Below are 12,926 nucleotides of genomic sequence, written 5' to 3'. Positions count from 1 at the left end.
TGAAGCACGGAGATGGCAGCATCATGCTGTGGGGGTGCTTTGCTGCAGGAGGGACTGGTACACTTCACAAAATAGATGGCATCATGAGGAAGGAAAATTATGTGGATATATTGAAGCAACATCTCAAGACATCAGTCAGGAAGTTAATGCTTGGTCGCAAATGGGTCTTCCAAATGGACAATGACCCAAGCATACTTCCAACGTTGTGGCAAAATGGCTTAAGGACAACAAAGTCAAGGTATTGGAGTGGCCATCACAAAGCCCTGACCTCAATCCTATAGATAATTTGAGAGCAGAACTGAAAATGTGTGTGCGAGCAAGGAGGCCTACAAACCTGACTCAGTTACACCAGCTCTGTCAGGAGGAATGGGCCAAAATTCCCCCAACTTATTGTGGGAAGCTTGTGGAAGGCTACCCGAAACGTTTGACCCAAGTTAAACAATTTAAAGGCAATGCTACCAAATACTAATTGAGTGTATGTAAACTTCTGACCCACTGGGAATGTGATGAAATAAATAAAAGCTGAAATAAATAATTATCTCTACTATTATTCTGACATTTCACATTCTTAAAATAAAGTGGTGATTCTAACTGACCTAAGACAGGGAATTTTTACTAGGATTAAATGTCAGGAATTGTGAAAAACTGAGTTTAAATGTATTTGGCTAAGGTGTATGTAAACTTCCAACTTCAACTGTAATTGAATTATTCTTAAGTATATTGATATACACTGTATTGTAAGCTGTCACAATGTCCTCTTCCCTATTGCAGGAGACTGGCAGGTTTTGAGTTTCATTATATTAGTGCAAATATCTGTCTCTCTATTGTTGATGTTGATGATGGTTTGTAACTGACTGATCGACTGGAAATATGTTTGACATTGTTTGTTAACAAACATCTTATCAGAATGCAGCTATTTCTATGGCTATGAATACATGACTTGTTTTGACAATCAGATTGTTCACAATTACGTTTCTATGGCCACAACACATGTTGAATGCATATTTTGTTGTGGCCTGATTTGACATTGATTCTCACCTGTTTTTAGTCAAAGGAAAGACAAAGGCATCAGGAGAGTTTCGAAGAGGCTGATTACCACCCCTCAAGTAAAACTAAGACCTGTGCACATATAACGTTACTAATATAATGAACAAGACAGAAACAACAAAGAGAGAGTGTGTGCATGTTTTTCACAATGGTATAATAGAGTGAGTTTTATTTGCAAATATCTACAATTTTGAAAATAAATAAAAACACTAAATTATTATGATTTGCATTTAGCTTTTGCCAGCCCTGTATTAAAACTACAGCCTGCGATTGGTACACCCATAAAAAAAAAAAAATCAACTATGTATCTTTCTTGGCATAGTTTAGCGTGTATATATTGTCTTGGCATTTCTTTGTTGTCCAGTGGGGCACAGTGAAGTGTATTTACAGATGTAATATTCTTTTGAAAAACACATGGAATATAACAGTGCATAGAACAAAGACTAAATGGGCCAGCGTGTGAAGGATAAGACGCGCGACTGCTGTCTTTGTTTTCCATCCTTCTGTATCTTCCTCTTCTTCTCTCCCCTCTTCTTCCTCTGTCATCAAAAGTCTAGGTTTTTGAAGTTGTTCGTACACCTGTATTTGCTACCTGTGTAGCTGGTGCAGGCCAAGTGAGGAAGACATGGACAGGTGTGATGCTGTCTTTTTCCTGGATAGGGCACCTGGAATAAAACACATTGTTTCAGTTCAACTTGATTATCTTAGGATCCATTACATCACATTGAGTCAACAGCTCTAGGGCTAAATGAATAGACTTGGTCAAACTCAACCAACTAATAGAGAGATTATGGAACTATCCAGGTGGGAAATTGAGAACCATTCAGTTGTCAGTTCCCAGAGATAAACATTGTGGAGTGAACTAATCGTCTGGAGGCTGAGTCGATCTCCAGCCAATCAAAGTGATGTATTACTTCCATTAGTTTGATTCAGGATGAAAACAAATCAATCACTTCTGAAGTTATCAGTTTTTCTTAAGCAACAACTGCCAAGCTGCCAAGATCTTGATATTATTGTCAATTCGGCTGTAGTGTGTGTGTGTGTGTGCGTGTGCGTGTGCGCGCACTTGTGTGCGTGTGTATACGTGTGTGTGTGCACGTGTGTGAGTGCATATGTGTGTGCGTGTGTTAGCCAGTACGTGCTAGTAAGCATGTGAATGCGTGTGTGTGTGTGTGTGTGTATGTGCGTGTGTGTGTGTGTGTGTGTGAATGCATGTGTGTGTGTGTGTGTGTGAATGTGTGTGTGTGTGTGTGTGTGTGTGTGTGTGTGTGTGTGCGTGTGCGCGTGTATGTGTATGTGTATGTGAATGTGAATGTGAATGTGAATGTGTGCGTGTGCGTGTGCGTGTGCGTGTGTGTGTGTGTGCGCGCGCGCGCGTATGCGTGTGCGTTCCTCACCTTGTGACTGAAGGGGTGGCACTCGTCTCCCTCTACCCCTAGTGGAATACACATCCGCAGTCCCCTGAGCCACAGACTGACAGCACAGCACAGACCAAACCCACACTGAACATCTCTATCACACGCCTGAGAGAGATGGGGGAGAGAGATTTGAAAATGTGTCATTGGCTTTGATATTCTGATTTAGAGACTAGCCAATCGCTGAAGACTTTGTTTTGTACAATGCCCCTCGTTGCCCCTGGTCACCATAAACGACTTCAATGATGTCAGTCTCAGACTAAAGTATGTAGCGAACGACAGAGCAGAGGAAGAATCCAGTGTGTTGTCAGGCTAACTCTCTGTCCCGCTCTGGATCAGTCTCCCTCTCTACCTTCCAACTGTCACTGTCCATAAAAACAATAAAATACTCAGTAATATACCGTGTATTTATAAGATCACATTCAGCTCACTCTAAACTTCTATTGATTGCAATGTTGGAGATGAAGAACAGCCAAAAATGAATCATCCGGACATTAAATCGTACGTTTCACAATCATCTCTATTAGCTTGAATATCCAGAACTTTAATGAAAGGCAGCAGCAATGTGTCACTCACCCCAGTGATGACAGCCCCACTGGACCAGTTGAAAGACACCAGTAAGATGAAGAGAAACATGATCCTGGTCCCCATCGCCGTAGCGACAACACGATAATGTAGGGTACCACTCTCTCCTCAACACAGAAATACTGTAGCCCCCCTTCAGAGCAGTAGCTACTTTCTGTTGTCACTCTGTCCTCCTCGTGCTGTCCGTCTGACTCGCTGTCCCTGGTGTCATGTACTAAAGTCTATAGGTTCCTAAGGACTCCTCAGATGGGGGGCTCCAATCTCTCTGTCTTTATCTACTCCCCTCCCTCTACGTCAAACCCTCCCCTAACCCGGAAGACGCTGGGCCAATTGTGCGCTGCCCTATGGGACTCCCGATCACAGCCGGTTGTGATAGAGCCCGGGATAAAACCCGGGTCTGTAGTGATGCCTCTAGCACTGCGACGCAGCACCTTAGACCGCTGCGCCACTCGAGAAGCACCCTAAATTATAGTTTTTAATCCCGGGGCTGAGTTAATGTTAGTTAATGTGTAGCGGTTAATTGTATAGCCAATTGGCTATTTGTTTGTAGGTTGACTGAAGTGAATGAAGCTACAGCAACCAGTGTGATAATGGCTGGGGTCATTTGTTCTTGTTTTGTCTGTTCTCCAAATAGCATTTTAGAGTTTTTTAATTGTATAATGAGCTTAAACTTTCTTAAAATGTATTCCGGACCTCAATAAAACCTAGACCCCAACTGTCTACTGAAGATAATGAGGCCTTGGGAAACACAGTGATCTGATCTCTTTTGTCACTCACACACATACATTATATTTACAGACTCTACAGCAGGTCACAGGATGAATCTACAGCAGGTCAAAGGATGAATCTACAGCAGGTCACAGGATGAATCTACAACAGGTCACAGGATGAATGTGCAGCAGGTCACAGGATGAATCTACAGCAGGTCACAGGATGAATCTACAACAGGTCACAGGATGAATCTGCAGCAGGTCACAGGATGAATCTACAACAGGTCACAGGATGAATCTGCAACAGGTCACAGGATGAATCTACAACAGGTCACAGGATGAATCTACAGCAGGTCACAGGATGAATCTACAGCAGGTCACAGGATGAATCTACAGCAGGTCACAGGATGAATCTACAACAGGTCACAGGATGAATCTACAACAGGTCACAGGATGAATCTACAACAGGTCACAGGATGAATCTACAACAGGTCACAGGATGACTCTACAACAGGTCACAGGATGAATCTACAGCAGGTCACAGGATGAATCTACAACAGATCACAGGATGAATCTACAGCAGGTCACAGGTCAGGTGGACCTACTGCATTTGATGATGATCTAATTAAATTATCACGGGATGTGACAGGGTTTCAAATCTTATATCACAGATATGATATTGGCTTACACAGGTGTACAGGTGTCTAGGATATTGCACAATCTGTACAGGTGTCAAGGTCTGCGCCCCGAACAACACCCCATTTCCTATACAGTGCACTACTTCCAATAACAAGAATAATACATTTATATTGAATAGTGCTTTTCATTACAGAGTTATCTCAAATCTCTGGTCAAAAGTTGTGCACTATGTAAGGAATGTGGTGCCATTTGGCACGCAAACCCAGCATATGCTCTCTCCATGCATGATGAATGATCTGTAGTCTAGAAGAGGACCCTTTAAATGGAGTAGAGGTATATTCAGGACACTGAGTGTTTTCTTTATTTTTTTAAACTATTTTTTTACATTGTAGAACAATAGTGAAGACATCAAAACTATGAAATAACATGTAGTAACCAAAAAAGTGTTTTGAGATTTGAGATTCTTCAAATAGCAACCCTTTGCCTTGATGACAGCTTTGCACACTATTGGCATTCTCTCAACCAGCTTCACTGGAATGCTTTTCCAACAGTCTTGAAGGAGTTCCCACATATGCTGTGAACTTGTTGGCTGCTTTTCCTTCACTCTGCCGTCCGACTTATCCCAAACCATCTCAATTGGGTTGAGGTCGGGGGATTGTGGAGGACAGGTCATCTGATGCAGCACTCCATCACTCTCTGTCTTGGTAAAATAGCCCTTACACAGCTTGGAGGTGTGTTGGGTCATTGTCCTGTTGAAAAACAAATGATAGTCCCACTAAGCCCAAACCAGATGGGATGGCGTATCGCTGCAGAATGCTGTGGTAGCCATGCTGGTTAAGTGTGCTTTGAATTCTAAATCAATCACAGCCAGTGCCACCAGCAAAGCACCCCCACACCATCACACCTCCTCCTCCATGCTTTACGGTGGGAACTACACATGCGGAGATCATCCGATCACCCACACCGCGTCTCACATAGACACAGCGGTTAGAACCAAAAATCTCAAATTTGGACTCCAGACCAAAGTACAAATGTCCATTGCTCGTGTTTCTTGGCCCAAGCAGGTCTCTTCTTATTATTGGTGTCCTTTAGTAGTGGTTTCTTTGCAGCAATTCGACAATTAAGGCCTGATTCACACAGTCCCCTCTGAACAGTTGATGTTGAGATGTGTCTGTGACTTGAACTCTGTGAAGCATTTATTTGGGCTGCAATTTCTGAGGCTGGTAACTCTAATGAACTTATCCTCTGCAGCAGAGGTATCTCTGGGTCTTCCATACCTGAGTGCCAGTTTCATCATAGCGCTTGATGGTTTTTGCGACTGCAAAGTTCTTGAAATGTTCCGTACTGACTGACCTTCATGTCTTAAAGTAATGATGGACTGTCGTTTCTCTTTGCTTATTTGACCTGTTCTTGCCATAATATGGACATGGTCTTTTACCAAATAGGGCTTTCTTCTGTATACCCCCCTGCCTTGTCACAACACAACTGATTGGCTCAAATGCATTAAGAAGGACAGAAATTCCACAAATTAACTTTTAAGAAGGCACACCTGTTAATTAAAATGCATTCCAGGTGACTACCTCATGAAGCTGGTTGAGAGAATGCCAAGAGTTTGCAAAGCTGTCATCAAGGCAAAGGGTGGCTATTTGAAAATATATTTTGATTTGTTTAACACTTTTTTGGTTACTACATGATTCCATATGTGTTTGTTCATAGTTTTGATGCCTTCACTATTATTATATAATGTAGAAAATAGTAAAAATAAAGAAAAACCCTTGAATGAGTAGGTGTGTCCAAACTTTTGACTGGTAGTGTAGGAGCCAGGTGCACCGGTTTGAGTGTGTCAGGAACTGCAATGCTGCTGGGTTTTTCACGCTCAACAGTTTCCCGTGTGTATCAAGAATGGTCCACCACCCAAAGGACATCCAGCCAACTTGACACAACTATGGGAATCATTGGAGTCAACATGGGCCAGCATCCCTGTGGAACGCTTTCAACACCTTGTATTTATTTGTGATATTGTGATACTGATGACGATGATAATGCTATTTGAAAAGACGCCTGAAATTTCAGCCTGTTGTGGTGGGATGGAATTTTGGCCTGCCTGGTGACATCACCAGGTGGTAAATTGCTTAATAGACCAATAAGAAAGAGTTCCAAATCTCTCTGCCAATAACAGCTAGTTTTCGGTTTTCCCCTCCCTACTCAGACCACTCCCAGACAGTCCTAGCAAAATTCTTATATAATAAATAGGTCATTTAGCAGACGCTCTTATCCAGAGTGACTTACATGAGCAATTAGGGTTAAGTGCCTTGCTCAAGGGCACATCGACAGATTTTTCACCTAGTCGGCTTGGGGATTAGAACCAGCGACCTTTCGGTTACTGGTACAACGCTCTTAACCACTAAGCTACCTGCCGCTTGAGAAATTGTTCTTTGCTAAGAAGCTATTTGTTTCTTTTGACCATTTTAATTTGAAAACAATCACAGTAAAGTACATATATGTTTTACCCAGAAATGATTTGATATTGAGATAAAAGCAGCTGCATTGGATCTTTAATATTCCTCCTCAAATGTAAGGGGAAGATGGCAATCTTTGCTAGAGGGAGGGAATCTGATTTTATTGGTCCTGTGGTGTCGAGACAACGATGCTGATATGCTGTGATGACAAGAAATCCGCTGACACTGTCCTTGATTATAATGGTTTATTACATCAAAGATTACAGTATCAATTTACAGACTCCTGCAGAAATCTGGAGAACAACTGACCCAATCTCTAATATGTTATTCTCTCCGTCCTTTGTTCAAAACATGGTATTTATATCCTATGTAACATAAGATGGGTGGTTTTTGATAGACCAATCCCTAACCTCCCCATATCTCCAAATGTCCTCTATTCCAAGAAGCCTATGTAGTAATGCTTTCCAGATGTTTCAGCAAAGCAGAGTAAAGTTCATCTATTACACCATTTGCAAAAGTCAGCAAAATCATAAACTGTTTAGATACTACAGTCCTCATCTCGCGGCTCAGACATTTCATTCAGGATAAATGGAGTTAACCCTAAGCTAGCCTGCGCCTGCGCCGGTTGGTTCTGAAGGATTCGTTGCCATAGAAATTGACCTGACTGAAAGGAGAGACAAATTCGTATGACTGGTTATCCCGAGTTACCTCGCTAACCCCTCAAACCTGATTCGTAGGATACTCCTCTGGCTTCTAGGTAAAAGGATACTCTGTCTACCTTTAGGAAAAACACAGCAATAACTGAAATCATCCAGAGACGTGAACCCTGTCATCATGTCCTGGTTACTGGGTAAAGGATACTGTTTACCTTTACAGGAAAAACACCATAACAAATCATTGTCTAAAAGGCTACTGGCTACCTTGATAGCAACAACACAGTGACATGACTAGACAAAAACAAAAAATGCTTTACACACTGCGTTATGAGGCATAGACTGCTGTAGGCTATACACCAGTGGCGGTCGGTACCGTTTAAGATGAGGGAGGATATTTCTTTTTTTAGCATGGCCTTATTTCTATTACAGCATATTGGATGACTGTCATTCATATTCCATTCACCCAGCTAAATGTAACAGCAATAGGTTTAGGCTACTACATGATACTACATTTTCCCTATACCATTCATGAGGTTGCTATAACCTAGCCTATGAATAACAGTTTAAAACATACAGTAGGTGCAAAAGTCGAGAGAAATTAGAGTAATCAAGGTGACGGACAGTGACACATTCAATACCGCCTTGCACACTCTTGCGTGCATCTAGCTGAAAAAAATGTACGCACTAACTGTAAGTCGCTCTGGATAAGAGCGTCTGCTAAATGACTAAAATGTAAAAATGTAAATGTAATTAGTCCAGCAGTTGCAAATGAGAGTTTCTATTGGACAAATTCAGGTATGTTTATCCCCGTTTCATTCCGTTTGCTTTCGTTTTAAGAAACGTTTTTCAACAGAATCGGCAGAATGAATATACCCCTGATCACACTCAAACACAGAACTAGCAGCCACGTATAAATCGCATGGTCCCTTTGCTCGTTGTGTATATACACGTAATTCCTTATCGCATCTACGCTCTCTACTCCTCTCACCTTTTCCCTTCGCTTGTGGACTTGAGTGAACAATACAACAGCTGCCTGTGACCAGGCAAAAAAAAACTTTCCAAGCCAAACTTTCATACCATAACCGCTAACGGCTAACTGTTACACACAGCCTACATTGTTTTCGCCATATTAACGTCTTAGTCAACATAGCTACTAGAACTAACGCATTAGTAAACCCGCTACAATCATGCAGTACAGTGTACAGTCAGTAAGCAGTTTAGCAGTTACACCGGTGGGCACCGGTGGCAATAAATTCATAAAACCAAAAGCTTACCTTGACTTGGAAGAGTTCCAGTGTTGGATAGCCATAGCCAGTTAGCTAACATAGCATTCCTCTCTGTTTGAACCGGGTGTTTGAGTAGGCTAAACTAGCTAGCTTCATTTGCTAGCTAAGTAAGTGAAAGTAAAAATATATATATACAGTACTATGAAATATAGCTAGTTCTCTCTCTCGCTCATGTTTCCTTAATTTTTGGAAGAAATGAATTTGTTCAAAACTGTTCAAGTATTGTCTTTCTCTCTCTTTGAGTCAACTACTCACCACATTTTATGCGCCGCTAGCTAGCTGTAGCTTATGCTTTCAGTACTAGATTCATTTCCTGATCCTTTGATTGGGTGGACAACATGTCAGTTCATGCTGCAAGAGCTCTGATAGGTTGGAGGACGTCCTCCGGAAGTTGTCATAATTGCTGTGGAAGGAACAGGGTGAGAACCATGAGCCTCCTAGGTTATGTATTGAAGTCAATGTACCAAGAGGAGGACAGAATCTAGCAGTCCTCTCTGGCTACACAATGGTGCTACCCTACAGAGTGCTGCTGAGGCTACTGCAGACCTTCATTGTGTTTTAATCAATTATTTGGTGATGTCTTTAGCATAGTTTTATCTAAAAATTATAACTTTTTTGTATGTTTCACTATTTTTATGAAATTCACAGAGGAAGATGATCCTCCCCTCCTCTGAGGAGGAGCCTCCACTTCTCTACACTATAGACCGCTGTAGGCTATATAATATAGGCCAAAGACATGCATTTAGGCGATAGGGAATAGTTCGATAAAACTTGTTGATTAGGAAAACGTTCACTAATGTTATGAGACTCCATGCAACCCATGGGGCGGCGCACAATTGGCCCAGCGTCGTCCAGTGGAGGGGAGGGAATGGCCGGCAGGGGATGTAGCTCAGTTGGTAGAGCATGGTGTTTGCAACGCCAGGGTTGTGGGTTCGATAAAATAATGTATGCGCTAACTGTAAGTCGCTCTGGATAAGAGCGTCTGCTAAATGACTAAAATGTAAATGTAATATACTCATGTCCTGACTGAACCGCAGTGACTCATCCCCCTGTTATAAGTGTTTTAGCTTCTAGTCTTACATTTTCTTTCAATCTTGAGTGGGTGGACACACCAGCTATCTGACCATCTAACATAACTGATATCTGATGGGACAGCGCGTGACATATCTACTGGGAGTCCAAAGTGTACTTCATGTGTTGTACTTCTTTCAATCATCAGTCTCCTGTTTCCTCTGCAAGTTGATATCTGCCTGCCTGAAAGCACCTGGTTCATCTTCGGATACGGTGAGTTTTCTTAGAACGTGTCTATGTGACATAATGGGTGATCTCTAACAAACAGATAAAGAACCAACCAACTAACCAATGGATATGCATGCATGAACAAAGAATTGGTGATGAATTTATTACTTTCAAAGATGAGGCTTCTACGGGTTAATGTTTAATGGGAATCTCACAGGACACAGGAGAGAAAGTGTGGTATCTGAGGAATTATGACTTTGCTAAAGTTTTCAAATGGTATCTGAGAGGATGTTTATTCAGCTTGGAGGGAGCATCTGGGGAGCAGTTTTATGGGGACACCCCATAGAACAGAGGAAGTCTGTTGTGTGGAGACAGGGGATTGGTCTGTAGGTAAATGTAAATGTAATGTAAATGTAAATGTAAATGGAAACACCCATATCAGATTACATAGGATAAATACTTGTTGAAGACAAAGGAGGTCAGAATAGCATACTTAGAATTTGGGTTGGCTGTTCTCCGGATGTCTGCAGATGTCTGTAAATCGACGCTGTAACCCTTTGATATAAATAAACCTTAAGGGGTGTTGGGATTTCCTTGTTCTCACAGCATAATTAGCATCGTTTTCTCGACACAACAAAATACATTATCATTGCTTATTAAAGTTATACATCAGTGGGGGAGATGTCTACGCATTATGGGTCAACTCAATAAAATGACACATCAAAAATCAAATCAATTTTTATTTGCGCCGAATACAACGGGTGTAGACTTTACAGTGAAACGCTTATTTACGAGCCCTTCCCAACGATACAGAGTTAAAACATTTTTTTATAAAGGAATAAAATAAAATACACACAAATGGAGCTCCATGTTAAAGTAACTAGGCATCAGGATACAGCGCCTTCAGAAAGTATTCACACCCCTTGACTTTGTCCACATTTTAGTTGTGTTACAGCCTGAATTTAAAATTGATTAAATGTAGATGTTGTGTCGCTGGCCTACACACAATACCCCATAACGTCAAAGTGGAATTACTTTTTTTTAGAAATGAATTAAAAATGAAAAGCTGAAATGTCTTGAGTCAATAAGCTTTCAACGTCTTTGTTATGGCAAATTTAAATAAGAATTTCAAACACAGATTCAACCACAAAGACCAGGGAGGTTTTCCAATGCCTCGCAAAGAAGGGCACCTATTGGTAGATGGATAAAAATACAGACATTGAATATCCCTTTGTTATTAGTTATTAATTACACTTTGGATGCTGAACTTTATGTCCTCAACACAAAGCGTTGTTTGGGGTAAATCCAACACAACACATTACTGAGTACCACTCTTCATATTTCCAAGCATGGTGGTGGCTGCATCCTGTTATGGGTATGCTTGTCATCGGCAAGGTTTTTTTTTTGAATAAAAATAAACGTAATAGAGTTTAGCACAGGCAAAATCCCAGAGGAAACCTGGTTCAGTCTGTTTTCCAACAGACACTGGGAGACAAATTCACCTTTCAGCAGGACAATAACCTAAAACACAAGGCCAAATATACACTGGAGTTGCTTACCAAGATGACATTGAATGTTCCTGAGTGGTTTAGTTACAGTTTTGACTTAAATATGCTTGAAAATCTATGGAAAGACATGAAAATGGCTGTGTAGCAATGATCAACATCCAACTTGACAGAGCTTGAAGAATTTTTAAAATAATAATGGTTAAAATATTGTACAATCCAGGTGTGCAAAGCTCTTAGAGACTTACCCCAAAAACACTCACAGCTGTAATCACTGTCAGAGGTGATTCTAACATGTATTGACTCAGGGGGTTGAATACTTATGTAATCAATATATATTAGTGTTTTTTTTTAATGCATTTTTTAAAAACAAATGTTTGAATTTCTTACACTGTGTAGATTGTTGACAGAAAATGACAATTAAATCCATTTTAATCCCACCTTGTAACACAACAAAATGTGGAAAAAGTAAAGTGGTGTGAATACTTTCTGAAGGCTCTGTAGATAATAATAAGAACAGAGTAGTAGCAGCATATGATGAGTGTAAAAGTGTGTGTATGTGTGTATGTGTATGTGTATATGTGTGTGTGTTTGTATTGTGTTGGAATGCGTGTGTGTGTGTTATGTGTGGGGTTTGTGTGAGAGTGTAGTGTGTGTGTCAATATAGTGTTTATATATCGTCTTCTGAGTGTGCGTAGAGTCTTTGCAAGATAGGGTCAGTGCAGATAGTCCGGGTAACCATTTAATTAACTATTTAGCAGTCTTACGGCTTACGGGTAGAAGCTGTCTCGGAGACTGTTGGTCCGAGAGCTGATGCTCCGGTACCATTTGCGGACGGTAACAGAGTGAAAAGTCTATGACTTGGATGGCTGGCGTCTTTGTAAATTTTTCGGGCCTTCCTCTGACACTGCCTGATATGAAGGTCCTGGATGGCAGTGAGGTCGGCCCCAGTGACGTACTGGGCTGTCCGCACCACCCTCTGTAACGTTTCGCGATCGAGGGCGATGCATTTGCCATACCGAGCGGTGATGCAGCCAGTCAAGATGCTCTCGATGGTGCAGCTGTAGAACTTTTTGAGGATCCGAGGACCCATGCCAACAGGGGCTTTCACGCAATACTCAGTGTTGTATTCCTGAAGCGAGAGTAAAAATACATTTAGCTCAATGGGCATCTCACGGCTGGGTTTCCCTTTGTAATCCGTTATCGCCTGCAAGCCCTGCCACATACGACAAGCGTCGGAGCCGGTGTAATAGGATTCCACCTTCCTCCTACATTGTCCTTTTGCATGTTTGATGTCTCGTCGGGGGTCATGGCTTTCTTGTATGCGTCCGTGTCCGTGTCCCGTTCCTTGTAAGCGGTAGCTCTAGCTTCAGCCTTTAGCCCAG

At 41.5% G+C, this 12,926-nt stretch overlaps 1 protein-coding gene across 1 annotated transcript; it reads right to left on the bottom strand.

The window, feature by feature from the left end:
• Positions 1-1,592: 1,592 nt before the first annotated feature.
• Positions 1,593-3,113, bottom strand: prok1 (prokineticin 1; the record flags this gene model as incomplete). Its single annotated transcript, XM_084186669.1, has 3 exons — positions 1,593-1,712; positions 2,445-2,570; positions 3,039-3,113. The coding sequence occupies 3 exons, from the start codon at positions 3,111-3,113 to the stop codon at positions 1,593-1,595; spliced, it is 321 nt and encodes a 106-aa protein (XP_084042795.1).
• Positions 3,114-12,926: the final 9,813 nt, after the last annotated feature.

Source organism: Coregonus lavaretus (assembly GCF_964263955.1).
Source record: "Coregonus lavaretus genome assembly, chromosome: 22".
NCBI lineage: Eukaryota > Metazoa > Chordata > Actinopteri > Salmoniformes > Salmonidae > Coregonus > Coregonus lavaretus.
This window is presented reverse-complemented; position numbering and strand designations above follow the sequence as displayed.